The 17,567-nt window shown below is 37.2% G+C and overlaps 1 protein-coding gene across 2 annotated transcripts in view; it reads left to right on the top strand.

Annotated features, from left to right (window-relative positions):
• BRWD1 (bromodomain and WD repeat domain containing 1) overlaps positions 1-17,567 on the top strand; it is a 134,192-nt gene that overhangs the window by 53,273 nt on the left and 63,352 nt on the right. For both annotated transcript variants that reach the window (XM_063601440.1, XM_055105204.2), the window contains 6 exons: positions 248-376; positions 582-807; positions 6,590-6,775; positions 9,372-9,555; positions 14,308-14,401; positions 17,325-17,456. In XM_063601440.1, coding sequence (XP_063457510.1) covers positions 248-376; positions 582-807; positions 6,590-6,775; positions 9,372-9,555; positions 14,308-14,401; positions 17,325-17,456 — 951 coding nt within the window. The remainder of the gene's footprint in view (positions 1-247; positions 377-581; positions 808-6,589; positions 6,776-9,371; positions 9,556-14,307; positions 14,402-17,324; positions 17,457-17,567) is intronic.

Below are 17,567 nucleotides of genomic sequence, written 5' to 3'. Positions count from 1 at the left end.
TTTTTAGTAGAGACAGGGTTTCACCATGTTGCCCAGGGTGGTCTTGAACTCCTGTGCTCAGGCAGTCCACCTGCTTCCACCTCATAAAGTGCTAGGATTACAGGTATGAGCCACCATGCCTGGCTGAAACTTTTTTTTTTTTTTTCAGAAGGGATATATTGTCACAGGTTATCCACATTAAAAAAGTTTACATAGCAAATCACTTGCATAGAATTGGTCCTAACTTTTTTCCTTTTGTGTTTCCTAGATTGAAGGACAAGGACATGGAGCTGTGTTTGACTGTAAGTTTTCACAGGATGGACAGCATTTTGCCTGTACAGATTCTCATGGGCACCTTCTGATATTTGGTTTTGGATGCAGCAAACCATATGAAAAGGTCATTTTTAATACTTTGTTGTAGCATGCAAGTAATAGTTATGAGCTGTGTTTTGGAAATAAGTAGTTATGAGCTATGTTTTGGAAACAGTTTAGCTGAGTGATTTGATTTCCTTGTTTTTCTAGTTTTAATTAACTGTTTAATATTTGTTTCCTTTAAAATGCGTGAACCTTAAAATGTCATCCTGTGAACTTCATTTTTCTAGATTCCTGATCAGATGTTCTTCCATACTGACTATCGACCACTTATTAGAGATTCTAATAATTATGTCTTAGATGAGCAAACTCAGCAGGCTCCTCATCTTATGCCTCCACCATTCTTGGTAGATGTAGATGGAAATCCTCATCCAACCAAGTATCAGAGATTAGTACCAGGCCGAGAAAATTCTGCAGATGAACATTTGATTCCACAGCTGGGCTATGTGGCAACAAGTAAGTGCAGTCTTTTTTTTTTTTTTTAAAGTTGTACTCGAATATTTTAAAGTATAATATAAATAATTTCCTTACCTTTAGATCCCCAATTATTAATATTTTGCAATATTTGTTTTATTATTATTTTTTCTGTGTATTGTTTTGAACCATTTAACTTCTGGACCTCATGTACCATTTACCTCTAAATAAGAACGACATTCTCTTACATAACTATAGACACTTATGACAATTAGGACGTTTTACACTCAGATAATACTATTATCAAATCTATAGTGTGTAACCAAAAATTTCCAGTTATTCTAGTAATGTTCGTTTATAGCTTTTAAAATTCTCCCAATTTTTATTTGGGACCACATACGAAATACGAAAGTTAGTTGTCATAGTTCCTTAATTTCCTGTAATCTGGAGCAGGTTGTCAGTTTTTGACTTTCATGATATTGATGTATTTGAAGATTACAGGTCAGGAATTTTGTAGAAGGCCTCAATCTGGGTTTGTCTACTTCTTGATTAGGTTCCAGTTATGCATTTTTGACAGAATAGAACATAAATGATGTTCTAGTCTTAATAGAGCATCCTGTCAGGATGCTTATGATTGTGGTTTGTCTAATTACTGGTAATGTTGTTTTTGAACACTATAAACTTAGTATTTTTCTCTTTGTAATTAATAGTTATTTGTGGGGAGATATGTCAATAACCTGTTCATTGTCAAAGTTTACCCTCAAGTTTTAGGACCCATTGATGAGTTTTGCCTGAATCGGTTGTTACTGTGAATACTCCAAAGTGGTTATTTTCTAACTTCATCATTGTTCTGTCATTGCATCATATGTATCATTGCTCCCTCATTGCGTCATATGTATCATTGCATATGACTGTCTATTGCTCACCCCTTTATTTATTGATGAGGCTTATTAAGTTTTAGTATGGGCTTCTGGGTGTGGCTAGTGGGTTGTATTACTCACGTAATCCTTAGGTTTGACTCTCAGAGCCTTTTGAAGCTGTCCTTTCCCAAGTCCTTACACTTTTTCAGTCACTTTTTTCCTTTTCTGGATGTAGGATGTTCCAGGTTTGTCCTGTACTTTTCTCTGTCGTAGACAAGTGCAAAGTTCTTTTTTGTGTTAATAGCAGGGCAGTGTTTCTCTACAGATGTTAAAGAAAAAATGCTATTTTGTTTGTTTGGATGAGGATTTACTGAAACTAAATCACCAGCTATATATAAAGTTAAAACCTAATGTAGATTACTATATGGTTGCTATTTCAAATGTTATTTTTTATTACTTTTATTGAAGTGTACTTTATATACAAAATTCACCAATTTTAAGTGTACAATTCAAGTGTATGTGTGTTTATTTTTTGAGACAGGGTCTTACTCGTTTGCCCAGGCTGGAGTGCAGTGGTGCGATCTTGGCTGACTGCAGGAGGGTCAAGTGATCCTCCTACCTCAGCCTCCTGAGTAGCTGGGACTTGTAGGCGTGTGCTAACACACCTGGCTAATTTTTGTATTTTTAGTAGAGATGGGGTTTTGCCATGTTGCCCAGGCTGTCAAGTATGTTTTGACAGATGTTAAATAATAAGTAACTACCACCACAATCAAGATACAAACCATTTATACTGCCCCCAAAAGTCCCCAGGACCTGTTTGGAGTCAGTCCTCTCCTTTCTCCCAGTCCCTTGTAATCAGTGTTACATTTTCTGTCACTTTAATTTTGTACTTTAAGAGGGTTTTATATACAAAGTGTAATCTTTTTGAGACGGAGTCTTGCTCCGTCAGCAGACTGGAGTGCAGTGGCATGATCTTGGCTCACTGCAACCTCCGCCACCCGGGTTCAAGTGGTTTTCCTGCCTCAGCCTCCTGAGTAGCTGGGACTACAGGTGTGTGCCACCACACCCAACTAATTTTTGTATTTTTAGGAGAGATGGGGTTTCACCATGTTGGCCAGGATGGTCTCGATCTCTTGACCTCATGATCCGCCTGCCTCGGCCTCCCAAAGTGGTGGGATTACAGGCATGAGGCTCCGCGCTTGGCCACAAAGTGTAATCTTTTGTGTCTGGCTTCTTTGACTTAGTGTGGTGCTTTTGAGATTCATTAGTGTTGTTGCATGTATCAGTAGTTTGTTCCTGTTTATTCACTGGGGCTGATAATACCCCATGGAATAGATGGGTATATTATCATTTGTTTTTGCATTCACTAATGGTTAAAGGCTTGTTTCCAGTTTGGGGCTATCATCCAGATTGAAATATCCAACTGTCACGTGGAATTTGTCATTTCTCTCTTCAGTTTACTCAGTTTTTACTTTATGTATTTTAAAGTTCATTCATTAGGTGCATACACATTTTGAATTGCTTGTCTTCTGGATGAAATAATTCTTTTCTCATGAAATGTTTCTCTGTATCTCTGAAAATAATTTTTGTTTTGAAGAGTCTTGTTTCATATTAATATAGCCAATTCAACTTGTTTTGGATTAGGATTGTCATGGTATATCTTTGTCAGTTCTTCCAGCTGATCTGTGTCTTTATATATTGAATCTGATAACTTGTCTTTTAATTGGGATTTAAGTATTAAGTACTCTATTAAGTGTAGAGTATTTACACTTAAATGTTCATATGGTATGGGTTTGAACATAGAGTATTCCTATTTGTTTCCTCTATATTCTTTTCATTCTTTGTGCCTTTTTCCTTTTTCTTTTTTTTTTTTCTTCTTTGGGATTGATGATTTTTTTGTGTTCCATATGACCTCCACTAATGTCTTACTAGCAATACCTGTTTATTTGTATGTAATGGTTGCTTTAGGGCAGAAATTGTCAATGTGTGGTTTGCAGACCCATAGGTGTATCTGCAACCTTTCATGGAGTCTGCAAGGTCACAGCCATCTTCATAACAATACTGAGATATTTATTTTTTTACAGTGTTGACATTTGTACTGATGGATCATGGGTGGGTAGAAATAAACTTCTGGCACTGTAGCACAAATCTTGGTTGTGGAACCAAAATAGTAGGAGTTATTATATTCTTCACTGCTCTGCACATGAATACATGTCTTTTTACTATTCTAGGTATTAAAACTGGAAGTGTACATAAAGCACTTCTGCTGTGTATTCTTTCTCCTGGGAACTTGAACTATTTTCTGTCCTGTGAGAGCTCTGCAAATTTTTGTGCAACTGCTTTTTTATATTTTCCCCTCAGTAGTGGAGTTCTACCCCATGTGCACACATAACAGTATTTAATTAAAAAATTTTTTTTTGAGACAGAGTCTTGTTCTGTTGCCCAGGCTGGAGTTCATTGGTGTGATCTTGACTTATTGCAACCTTTGCCTCTGGGGTTCAAGCAGTTTCCCTGCCTCAGCTTCCCAAGTAGCTGGGAGTACAGGTGTGCACCACCACACCAGGCTAATTTTTGTATTTTTAGTACAGATGAAGTTTCACCATGCTGGCCAGTCTGGTCTCGAACTCCTGACCTCGGGTGATCCGCCCACCTCAGCCTCCCAAAGTGCAGGGATTACAGACAGGCGTGAACCACCATGCCTGGCCACGTATCAGTATTTAGTCAAATAATTGATGGGACCTCATTACAGATCTTTGGAGCTTTGTGTGCAGTTCACTCTCCTCTGATTTTCAGTCCTGCGTATTTTAACATTCTTCTTCCAGCAAACTCTCACCTCTGTCTCCTCAACTCAGTTAGATCTGTGGATGCTGTTTGGGTTCTCTCTTTTGTTCTGTAACCTGGAGACTACCTCCAGACAGTAATCTGGAGCAATCAGAGGGTTTTTCTCCATTGTTGCCCTTCTCTCAGGGATCACAGTCTTGTGCTGCCTGTTGTCCAGTGTCTGAAAGCTTTTGTTTTACATATATTTTTTCCAGTATTGTAGTTGTTTATGGCAGAAGGACACTTCCTGCGGCAGTTAAGTTTTCATGGGTAGAACCCTCCTTCAATATTTCAGTATCGATTGTATTATTCCATAGAGACAGTTAACATTCTGATATTTGAGAAGTTAACAGTTAAGTGTTCTGTGCTATGAAGGAAAAGTTAGGCTGAGTGCAGTGGCTCACGCTTGTAATCTTAGCACTTTGGGAGGCTGAGGCAGGCAGGCGGATTGCTTGAGCTCAGGAGTTCAAGACCAGCCTGGGCAATATAGCAAGACCTTGTCTCTACCAAAAAGAAAAAAAAAGAAAAGTTATATAGACTTAGGTTATTTTGGCTTATGCCGATTAGAAATCTTCTTTGCCGTTTTCCCTTTGGTATCATGTTGTAATCTTAGGAATTTTGTGTTATAAGCAATTCTAACTAAAATCTTCTTATCTTTTTAGATTAAGCCTCTATGTACTGCCTTTTCAACTCATTTTTTGAGACTGATAAAATTTTTAAAGACAAAGTTAATATGAGATATAACATTTAGCTCTTTTAAGTTCTTCTTTGGTTTCCATAGCAAAACAAAGACATTATCAGTGATATGCAAGGGAGTCTTACTCAGGTAGCAGGATGGAAATGTCCTCCCTTGCCCATCCCATAATACTATATGAGGTTTTACAGTTTCTCTATCTGTCTTTATGGTGGCAAGTTATATCTTTGCATTCCTTTTATCACCTTATTAATCTCCTTTATTTTTAATTTTATTTATTTTTTTGAGACACAGTTTGACTCTGTCACCCAGGCTAGAGTGCAGTGGCATAATCTTGGCTCACTGCAACCTTCGCCTCCTGGGTTCAGGCAATTCTCTAGACTCAGCCTCCCGAGTAGCTGTGACTACAGGCGTGCGCCACCAGGCCCGGCTAATTTTTTTTTGTATTTTCAGTAGAGACTGGTCTCGAACTCTTGACCTCAAGTGATCTACCTGCCTTGGCCTCCAAAAGTGCTGGGATTACAGATGTGAGCCACCACGCCCCGGCTGTGATCCCAGCACTTTGGGAGGTCGAGGTGGGTGGATCATGAGGTCAGAAGATTGAGACCATCCTGGCTAACATGGTGAAACCCTGTCTCTACTGAAAAAAAAAAAAAAAAATACAAAAAATTAGCCGGGCATGGTGGTGGGCACCTGTAGTCCCAGCTAGTCGGGAGGCCGAGGCAGGAGAATGGCCTGAACCCAGGAGGCAGAGCTTGCAGTAAGCCAAGATCACGCCACTGCACTCCAGCCTGGGCAACAAAAGTGAGACTCCGTCTCAGAAAAACTCTGTACTTGAAATAAGAATTATGGGTACTAGCTATGTTAAAAACATATCTAAGAGAGTAATTTGAGATTAGTCGGAGAGGCTTGTGTAATTACCACCATCAATTGCACTGTTCTCCGAGGACTCTTGGGGCAGAGGGAGAGCTAAAGTCTTGTTGAAGGCTTAAAAAAGGTCTTACCTCCCTTTTTTCCCCTTTCTTAAGACATAGAGAAGAAATTAAATCTCAGGGATTTTCTCCACATTGGAAATGACCCATAGTTGCTCTGTTCCCGTTAGAGACTGGGGAATAAGATTTTAGTGAAATATATCGAGTATGGTGAGAAGCATTAGTGTGAAACAGCGTAATAAAGTTTTACAGAAATATGTTTCCATGCTTCCACTTGCAGGAATTTCAGAGGCTGCTTTCAGGTTTTTGTAGTATTTAGTCCTCTACAGGAAGACTTTTGTTGGCTTTGAATCTTTTCTCTGACTTCTTGGTGAATATGTAGAGTATCTTTTTAAACTGGTTATTTTTCAAAAATGGGAAATTCTGACCATTGTTAATGTATTTTAATTTGTACCCTAACGAAATTTTTTTTGTTTTCTGCTTTTATATGATTATATATTAAATAATTGAATTTGTAGGTGATGGAGAGGTGATTGAACAAATTATAAGCCTGCAAACCAATGATAATGATGAACGCAGCCCAGAATCGAGTATTCTTGATGGAATGATAAGACAGTTGCAGCAGCAGCAAGATCAGAGAATGGGAGCAGATCAGGATACTATTCCAAGAGGACTTTCAAATGGTGAAGAAACACCCCGGAGAGGTAATAAATAATGATAAATGTTTTACCTGAATATGGCTGCATTGAAATTAAAGAGTAAACGAAGTCTTTGTCAGGTACATGTAATGTGAGAAACTTAAGTAAACAATGTATTTTTACAACTTAATTAGTAGTCTGAAGGTAGCTTCATGAGGTGTAAGATAATGTAGTAACAAATGGGTCTTTGAATTTCAAGTACTGCTGAAGCCTTTTGTACTCTAAAAATATAGTATTTACAAAATTGTATTAAATAGCGAATAACAGATTGGTTTTTAAAATAAAACCATAGTTCTAGCTTTTCTTTGCTTTAACATTGGTAATTTTTGAAAAACTGTATTGGGTAGAGTATGATTTTTCTTACTGAATCAGAAAGTTTGAAAACTTAGTGAGTTTTCAGTGTTGAGTCCTTAAAAGTACAGTGTAGAAGTAAATACATAACAATCACCAGTCTCCCCTCAGTTAGTTCCACTATTTACTTTGTTTCTAGTCCAATATGATTAACAAGTTTCATTATTCATTTAAAATAGTACTTTTTTTCTCTTAAACTTACAGCATAAGACTTTGTTTTTTTATTTTGGAAAGAAAGGTTGGAAGAAGGATACAATGAACAGCCATATATTCTTTACCTAGATTCCTTATATTACTATACTTGCTTTTGCTTTTTTTTGTGTATGTGTGCACACACACATTCCTATGTGTTTTTTTTCAGAAGCATTTGAAAGTAAGACTTGTGACACTTGATATCTTAATGCTTCATCCTGTATCATCCAAGAACCAGAGATATTCTCTTACATAACCATAATACAGTGATCACATTCAACAAGCTGAATATGATAATTGTTGATATAGCACTGCTATCTAATTTTGAGTCCTTACTTACTCTTCCCCAGTTGTCCCCATAACTAACTGTCCTTCCTCATGGCCTTTTTTTAAAAAAAAAAATTTAGGATTTAATAAGCCCTGCTCATTACATTTTAGGATTATGTCTTTTAATCCAGAAAAGTTTCCTCAGAGCACTGGTACTTTGGAAAGATTCAGGCCTGTTGTTTTCACAAGATTTCTCTCAATTTGGATTTGTCTAATTATTTCCTCATAATTGGGTTCAGGTTAAGCATTTAGACAGGAATACTGAATAGTTGATGCTCTGTCCTCAGTCTGTCATGGCAAGAGGCACAAGATACATAAACGCATTCTTCTGGCACCTACTGTATTGCCTTAACAATATATTCTAAGAAATAGTATCAGTTCACAGAATTCTTCATCCTATTTTTTTTTTTTTTTTTAATAGCTTCATACTCCTCCTCTGTGTGGAGTAATTAACCTTTGTAATCTCTTTATGGGCATTTAGGTTGTTTCTTATGCTTTGCTGTTATAAGTGATGTGATAAATAACTTCATGCATGTTTTCAGATTGTTGGAGAATAATGCTATGACTTGGGCAGTTAAATTTAGAATTTATATTTCTCAGTTCAAAAATGTTTCTTCAATATATAGTATTTTAATATAAATGCTTGGTTTACTAGCGGGGCATTTAATGCCATTTGAAGTTGGTGAAGCATAGTGTGTTCTCTAATGCACATTGGTACACATGTGATTGGTAAATAGAGTGTGGTACATAGAAGAGTGCAGAAGTTGCATTCACTCGTGGATTTTTCCCTAGGCAAGAAGAGCTGGCACAGCTGGAGTACAGCTCCATAGCCTCCCACAAGAATCAATATCACCCTCAGTTTTTCTGTTGTGTTAGTAGCAGGAGCCCCTTCACCTTCTGTTGTAAGAAAATGAGCACTTTGTCTAGGACTTCCTCCTCAGAGGCTAGTCTCTCTGTGGCTTCCAGCTCATGGGAGGTTGCTCAGCCTCCTATACCCACCTTAACAGCAGCCCCTCAGGCTCAGAGCGTCACTGTTGTCTTCATTGCCTCATCACCCACTTGCCCAGCTTTAGTTTAAGCACAACTGGCATTTACCCACAGCATTTTATTTGTTTGACTTTTTAATAACCATCTTGACAGCTACTTGCCTTGGTGGCTCAGATTATCTCTTGAGAATCATGAGAATCATGATTACTGTTGTAAGAGCTCTTGTAAAACCACTTTGATTTCAGGTATCTGTCTTCGGTGCAAATTTTTCAAAAAGACTTTTTTTAGTATGCAATTTTTAAGAAGGCACAGTTTTTAGGAATGCATATATAATGTAATGTGAAATGTACATTTTATAATTTCAGAAAGTCTAGTAAAAATTGAAATCGAGGTTTAATAGTTAATGTTTGTTCAGTATTCTACATTTTGATCTTAGTCATGTTAAGATTCTGTCAGGCTGGGTGTAGTGGCTCATGCCTATAATCCCAGCACTTTGGGAAGCCGTGGTTAAGAGGATTGCTTGAGGCCAGGCATTTGCGACTAGCCCGGGCAACATAGCAAGACCTTGTCTGTACAGAAAATAAATTTTAAAAAGATTTTTCTCACAAAGTTTTTTCAGTAGATACTATCTTCTCTTAGTTCTTTATTTTTGGTGTGCATCTTAGGTGAACGTGTGCTTGTTACATGCTAAATGTATATTAGTTTAAAAGTGTATTGGAATCACTTCCCCATCATTTTTTCCTAGGTTTTAGAAGGCTGAGCTTAGACATTCAGTCCCCTCCAAATATTGGTCTACGTCGTAGTGGACAAGTTGAAGGTGTTCGTCAGATGCATCAAAACGCTCCACGCAGTCAGATTGCTACAGAACGTGACCTGCAGGCTTGGAAACGAAGAGTGGTTGTACCAGAGGTACCACTAGGCATATTTAGGTTTGTTTTAGGATATCTATTTATAATGTTTCTATCTGTGAAAATATATTCATATGGTTATTTACACATTCTGTATTCCATTAATTGTGTAAATAATTGTATAAATATATTAGTAATGAGTGGGAATCTTACTATCTTAATTGTGGTAGGAAAATGTCAGAATTATTCTCTAATGTTTTTACTACATTAAAGGTTTTCAGAGCCAGTCTTGCTTCTTTTCTTTTTTTTTTTTTCCGAGACGGAGTTTCGCTCTCGTTGCGCAGGCTGGAGTGCAGTGGCATGATCTCGGCTCACTGCAACCTCCACCTCCCGGGATCAAGCGATTCTCCTGCCTCAGCCTCCTGAGTAGCTGGGCTTACAGGCGCCTGCCACCACGCCCAGCTAATTTTTTATATTTTTAGTAGAGACAGGGTTTCACCATGTTGGCCAGGCTGGTCTCGAACTCCTGACCTCAGGCGCTCCACGCGCCTCAGCCTCCCAGTGTGCTGGGATTACAGGCATGAGCCACCACGCCTGGCTCCGTCTTTTTTTGTCCATACACACACACACCCACTTTTTGTCCTTTCAGTATTATTTTGAAAGAAATTCTAGATGTAATATTATTTTTGTCCATAAGCATATAAGTGTGTATTTCTAAAGATAAGAAATTTTAAGATATATAAAATAATGCTGTTATCACACCTTAAAAAAACCGTACCTTGGTTTCTCAGTATAACCAAATATCCAGGCTGTGTTTAAATTTCCAGTTGTTTCAGGTGTCATAAATGTTTTCGGTTTTTTGCAAGACTGCTTCATAAGTGATAATTCTATCAGAAGGCACACATAAATAGCCTCCTCGGTTTTTGTGATGTTAGCAGCTATCAGTGCTTAATGTCTAGATTCATTAATTTATTAGCTGTTGTATAATCATGATTTTTAACTCTATGAAAACTTCTTCATTTATTATCTTGGACACTTCTAAAAAAGAAATCTAAAAAAGAAACCCAAGTATACTTAGTTTTCAAGTAGCAAAGTTTGTGTAGGAAAGGCAGAGTAGATGCTTGATTATTTTGCTTTATTTCCCCTCAAAATAAAGATTTATTCCTTTTCATTATTCAACAGCGACCAATTTGTATGTGTGTGTGTTTTAATGTATAAATCAAATAGCTGGGGTTTAACTTATTTCTGATATTCTTTATTGATGTTTAAATCATCTCTTTTCTAGCCATGAGGAGCCTCTTTTCAAGGCTCCCTGTCCTTTCAAAATGACTAGTAGTTTTCCATAGCATCCTTACTATGAGACAGGGGAAGATATTATAGTTCATCTTGTAAATTTTTGACCTATATCTGAAATTAAGCAGCCCTATTTTCTTTTAGTAAGAAATGTTATTTCTTTTATTTTTTTGAGACAGAGTTTTGCTCTCGTCCAGGCTGGAGTGCAATGGCACGATCTTGGCTCACTGCAACCTCTGCCTCCGGGTTCAAGTGATTCTCCTGCCTCAGCCTCCCGAGTAGCTGGGACTACAGGCATGCGCCACCACGCCTGGCTAATTTTGTATTTTTAGTAGAGACGGGGTTTCTCCATGTTGGTCTGGCTTGTCTTGAACTCCCGACCTCAGGTGATCTGCCTGCCTCGGCCTCCCAAAGTGCTGGGATTACAGGTGTGAGCCACTATGTCCAGCCTAAGAAATGATATTTTATATTGCTTCTTGGCCTTTTTGCTAAGATCAAGTGTAGAAATGATATTTTGTAATTATAATATGGGCAGTAGTGTCCTTGGTGCTGAGTTGTAATGTACTGATTTGAGTTATTGAAATGGAAGCAGGAAATACTTTTTAGAATGATATCTAAAATGTTTCAGTATTTTCTCATGTTTGTATGTCATAATAACTTAATAGCTTGAAGATAATTTTGTAAATTTATCTTTGTGTTTTTATATGTTTAACCAGAAGAGTTTCAGTGAATGCTGGAGTGTTATTAGATAGTACTTATATATTGTTCTGTGAATTTGGGAAGGACTAGAAAATAGTGAAAAGCAAAATGTGGAATTGTGATGAGAAATATAGAAAATCAATATGTATATAGTATGCTGTAATTAAGTTTTAAATTGTCATCTAAGTCTTATGGTCATCAGAACCAAAAGTGTCATTTTGGGATGCTTTTTCAAAACCAAGGGAAGCAAACAGGTGTCAAGAGAGAAAGACCTGAAAAATTAGTTTCTTAAAACACAAGCATTTATTTTCTTATCCGAAGGAAGACTAGAAATAATCTAAGGCTGGAATAGTGGTTCCACAGTTAATCAGGAACTTAGACTCCTGTGTTTCTCATCCCCATCATGGAGCTTGGCTTCTAGTCCTTTTTTTTTTTTTTTTTTTTTTTGAGACAGTTTCGCTTTTGTCACCCAGGCTGGAGTGCAGTGGCATGATCTCGGCTCACTGCAGCCTCTCCTCCTGGGCTCAAGCGATTCTCTTGCCTCAGCCTCCAGAGTAGCTGGGATTACAGTCATGGGTCACCACACCCGGCTAAGTTTGTATTTTCAGTAGAGATGGGGTTTCACCATGTTGGCCAGGCTGGTCTCAAACTCCTGTCCTCAGGTGATCCACCTGCCTCGGCCTGCCAAAGTGCTGGGATTACAGGCGTGAGCCACCGCATCCAGCCTTGGCTTCTAGTCTTAAGGTCACCTCATAGTCCAAGATAGCTGCTGAAGCTGTAGCTATTACATATCTGTATTTGTGATGTAGGTTGAAATTTAGAAGAAAAGAAGAAAGATGTTCAGATGTCAAAAAGGGCATTTCTAGTCAAAGGAACTTGCTTTAAGTAGCCATGTGGCATTTCTGCTTATAACTCATTGACCAGAATGTTGTCATTTGACCATAATAAGCTAAGGAGGAGAGTAGGTAACACAGTATCTATTTAGAGCAGCAAAGAACCTGGATAAAAATTGGTATTGTGTTTCTAAGGAAGAAAAGGAGAACGGCAGCTAGCTATCTGCCATAATATAATTTTCACAAAAAAGAACATAGCTCTTTCTAGCATTTTATTCTAAAATAAAGCTCATGTGAAATTTTATAAAGGCGATAATTGATTGAGATGTGGTGATCATTGCCCATGACAACAGTTCCAATAGTGGAAACAAGGGTGAATTTTGCATAACTGTATGTTAGGATATCATTTGATAAGGATGAAGAGTATTTAAAAATTTGTTTTCTGACTATAAAAGTTTGTGTCCATTGTGAAAAATTGGAGTAATAGATATAAAAGCATAAAGGTAAATGACAGCTGTGCAGAGCTATGAGCATATAATGTTGCTTGCCAGTATAAGTAATTCTTTTTGTGCCTAGGATTCAGGCACGTAGTTTGTCTTGATCCAATAACGGTAGAAATTCTATTCATTATAAATTTTTTTTTTTTTTTGAGACGGAGTTCTGCTTTTGTTGCCCAGGCTGGAGTGTAATGGTGTGATCTTGGCTCACTTCAGCCTCCACCTCCCGGGTTCAAGCGATTCTCCTGCCTCAGCCTCCAGAGTAGCTGGCAAGCCCAGCTAATTTTTTGTATTTTTAGTAGAGACGGGGTTTCATCATGTTGGCCAGGCTGGTCGTGAACTCCTGACCTCAGGTGATCCATGCACCTTGGCCTCCTAAAGTGCTGGGATTACAGGTGTGGGCCACTGCGCCCGGCCGTATAAAAATTCTTTTATATACACTCTATGATCTTTGCTAATACCACTTTTCTTAGCTGACCATCTCATTAGGAGTAAAATTGCATGCAGCTGAAAATGATACCTATGTCAAGTGTTCCTTTGTTTTATTGATTGAGAATCAATTGTATGTATTGCTTTATTGTCAAAGGGAAACATACAGATATCAGGTGGGACTTTATTTGGCTGCAAGCTGAAAATCTCGTTATATGGTTCCTTAAACACACATAAAGCAGTGAAGTTGACAACCTGTGAAAGGTTGAGTCTGCTTTAGAAATCCCCGCTGGATAAAATAATGTTCTACTGTAATCTTGAGTGTGGGCTGTCTGGCGTACTTAGAGAAAAATGCAGTGTTCTTAAAAATCAGTTTTTATCCTTACAGCATTTACTCTTACACTCTGCTGAGTGTCTAGTTATACCTTGGAGCATGGCCAAGATTTCAGTATAAACCTTTTTCCTTTGAGATGTTAAAGTAAACAAAAACATAAAAGCCACGTGTTTTTAATAATGTTCCAGTTGGAGAAAAGGGACAGTCAGTCTTTTCCAGAGAAGAAAAATGATTTTTAGTACCTTCTTCTTGATGGCAGGTCCTTTGCTTTGAAATTGGTCACAATAACATAATCTTTTTGTTGTATCATGTGAGTGAAATATAGGTGATTAGAAAAACCAGTAACATTGCTATTCTTGTTTTCTATAAATTATCAAACATAGCTTGAATAAATGTGGAGAAGGCAGACTCTGCTTATTTTTTCTTTAGAGAAAGGAATTGCAATCTTGGAAAATCATGAAGACGTTTTGAAAAGCTATTATGGGAGATTCTGTTTGAATTGGTCCTGATAGTACCAATCAGAAAATGAATGAATATTTTTGCCTCAGATATGAAAAATAGGTTTAACTGCCTCTGAGATTTTATTTATATTCATATAAATTTTTAACATGTTTTAACTTCAGAGATTTTGTGTATTTTTAAAGTACATAAACTTATGATTTATAGAATCACACTGGTTTTTATTCTTTATATCCGTTAGTTATCCATCAGTTCAGTAGTTAATATAACTGGGTATTTAAATTTGTAGGAAGCTGGAAGACTTCCGATTAGAGAAAGGTGAAGAGGAAAGAAATCTTTATATAATAGGAAGAAAAAGAAAGACTCTTCAACTCTCACATAAGGTAACCTAAATTCTGTTTTCTTAGCAAATTAGAAATTAAATTGAAATATAGAGTTTTCTTTTTGATTTATAAAACTATCAGTAACTTTCATCTGAAGTGGAGTATTTCTTGCTTAAGGTTTTCTGTTTGGGATTTAAAATAGTAGACTTAAGGTTATATAGCTGTTAGAAAGGAGTAGTTTGAAAACTTGAGAAAAATTGCCTAGTGCCTAACAGTGGTATTGAGTTCTTAATTTTAGTTACTAAATTATTTGATTCTGAATTGTCATTTGGTTCTTATTTTTTTTTTTTAAGGGCTCTCAGTTTTCTACTAAAATTCTCATTGTTTTAATTACTTGGAAAGCAGCCATAGCTATTTTAAAAACAGGTCTGGTAATTTCATTTTTTTCAATGTCTTGCTTCCCTGTGGACCATTTTCTATTGCCTGTTGATTTTTCTCCTTTTTTATCATCATATTTTTGTTTCTTTTTTGATTGTTAAATGTTAGAAAAGATTTGAAGCACAGGATGGCTTTATTCCCAGAGAAGATTTACATTGACTTCTGGCAGCCTTCTGGGGCCACTCTCAAGCCTTATTGCCTTATCCGAACAAGAATGGGCCTTAGTTCCTTGGGATTACTGTTCTATCTGTAGTTTACCTACAGGTCTAGGCTGTAGCCTTTTGGGCTAACAGCCAAAGCCTGGGGGAGTCCCCTACATATAGGAGGCCATGAATTGCAAGTTTATTAGCCTAACTCGTGAGTTAGTCTGTGATTTTGCTTACTTGCTAAACCTTCCAGCTTCCTCTTCCAGAATGAAATTCTAGGGTTAAAATATATATATATCTATGTGTGTGTGTATACACACACACACACACACACCTTCTTTTTTTGATCTTGGTTCTGTGATTCTTCATAACCTTTTAAGGCATAAAGTGCCTTTAAACAGATTTGTTAAAAAATATGTTTTACCAGATTTTCTAGTTTTTCTTAGTGAAAGTTTGGCCCACCTACATGTTAACCTATTATCACTCGTGAAACTCATTAATACGAGTTTTTGCCAAAATCAGTACTGACAAATTAAGGAAAATTCAGTTCATTTTAAGATCATCCAGTGATAATGTTGAAATTCTAAAACTGACCAATGCTCATTAGACAGATGGCCACTCATGTGAAAATTGATTTGTGCATAAATGTAAGGAATATGTGCTCTCATTGGGTAATCTCATCTGCTTTTGTGGTTGGGGAATGGCATGCCTTTTAAAAAAACTAAAACCAATATAGTTACTTTATTTGGCTGATTTTGAATGATTATTCTGTTTTGATAAAAATATATTTAAAACATTCAGAACTGAAAAGCACAGACAACAAATTACGTAAACATTAAAAACCTGAAAATACACATACTTACAGTTAATATTTGAACATTAAAAAGAAAACTTTTAGCTTCAGGGGTATATGTGCAAGTTTGTTATATAGGTAAATTGCGAGTCATAGGGTTTTGGTGTATGGATTATTTTGTTACCCAGATAATAAGCATTGTACTTGATAGGTAGTTTCCCGGTCCTCACCCTTTTTCCATGTTGTGCCCTCAGGTAGGTTCTGATGTCTGTTGTTCCCTTCTGTACTCAATGCTTGGCTCTCACTTGTAAGTTAGAATATGTGGTACTTGGTTTTCTATTCTGATGTTAGTTCACTTGGGATAGTGGCCTCCAGCTTCACCCATGTTGCTGCAAAGGACATGATCTCGTTTTTTTTTATGGCTGGGTAGTATTCCATAGTTCATATATACCATATTTTCTTTATCCAGTCTACCATTGATGGGCATTTAGGCTGATTCCATGTCTTATGCTATTGTGAATAGTGCTGCAGTGAACATAGGTGTATATATGTCGTTATGGTAGAATGAGTTCTTTTCCTTTGGGTATATACCCAGTAATGGGATTATTCGGTGGAATGGTAATTCTGTTTTAAGTTCTTTGAGGGATCGTCAAACTGCTTTCCACAGTGGTTGAATTAAGTTACAGTTTCACTAGCAGTGTATAACCATTCTCTTTTCTCTGCAACTTCACCAGCATCTGCTATTTTTTGATGCCCTCCACCCCCCAGTTTTTTTTTTTTTTTTTTTTTTTTTTTTTGGGAGATAGGGTCTCACTCTTGCCCAGGCTGGAGTGTTGTGGTGCAATCATGGCTCACTCACTGCAGCGTCAACCTCCTGGGCTTGAGTGATCCTCCCCCCTCAGCCTCCCTAGTAGCTGGGACTGTAGCTGTGTACCACCATGCCCAGCTAATTTTTCGTTTTTTGTTTGTTTGTTCTTGTTTTTGTTGTTTTTTAGGGGCAGGTTTCTCCATGTTGCCTGGGTTGGTCTCGAACTCCTGGGCTCAAGTGATCTGCCTGCCTTGTCCTCCCGAAGTGCTGGAATTACAGGTGTGAGCCCCCGCGTCTGGCCTTGACTTTTTAATAATAGCCATTCTGACTAGTGTGAGATGGTATCTCATTGTGGTTTTGATTTGCATTTCTCTAATGATAAGTATGTTGAACATTTTTTCTTTACACCTGTGTATAGAGATAGTGAGACATTCCTTGAGAAGTTGCTTACTGCATCATAATGTACGAATATGTATTTTTCATTTCTGAGATGTATACTTTTAAGGCGACATCCTTTTCAGATTATTGTTATTTTCCCTCATTCGTGGTAAACCAGTTAACTTACAGCATAGTTTGGAAAATGCCCATCTAATGTGCATTTTCTCATGTTTTCTAAGGACCTTAAAAGTAAAATTACTAAGCTTGAGTTAAAACTGTATGGCAAAAATGCTACCTTCTTTTTAAGCCTTTTTTTCTTTTTGCTTTAAATCCTTTTGGAAACTTGACGGAATGCCCATTTTGTTGATATTGTCCTTATTTAGGTGTTGATTTTCATTCGCATGTTTTTCTATGTTTCAGTCGGATTCAGTGGTTTTGGTATCACAGTCTAGACAAAGGACATGTAGGCGTAAATATCCAAATTATGGTAGAAGAAATCGTAGCTGGCGTGAGTTATCTTCTGGAAATGAGTCTTCAAGCTCTGTAAGACATGTGAGTGGAAAACTTTAAAATGTTATAAGATAATCTTAAATGAATTTGGCTTAATTCTTTACTTTGAATGAATATACCCCAAATTTATATGAAAACACAGCATTCTGCAGA

This window comes from Pan paniscus, chromosome 22, assembly GCF_029289425.2.
Source record: "Pan paniscus chromosome 22, NHGRI_mPanPan1-v2.0_pri, whole genome shotgun sequence".
In the NCBI taxonomy this organism is placed as follows: domain Eukaryota; kingdom Metazoa; phylum Chordata; class Mammalia; order Primates; family Hominidae; genus Pan; species Pan paniscus.
The sequence above is the reverse complement of the archived record's forward strand: the minus strand, read 5'-3'. Positions and strand labels throughout refer to the sequence as shown.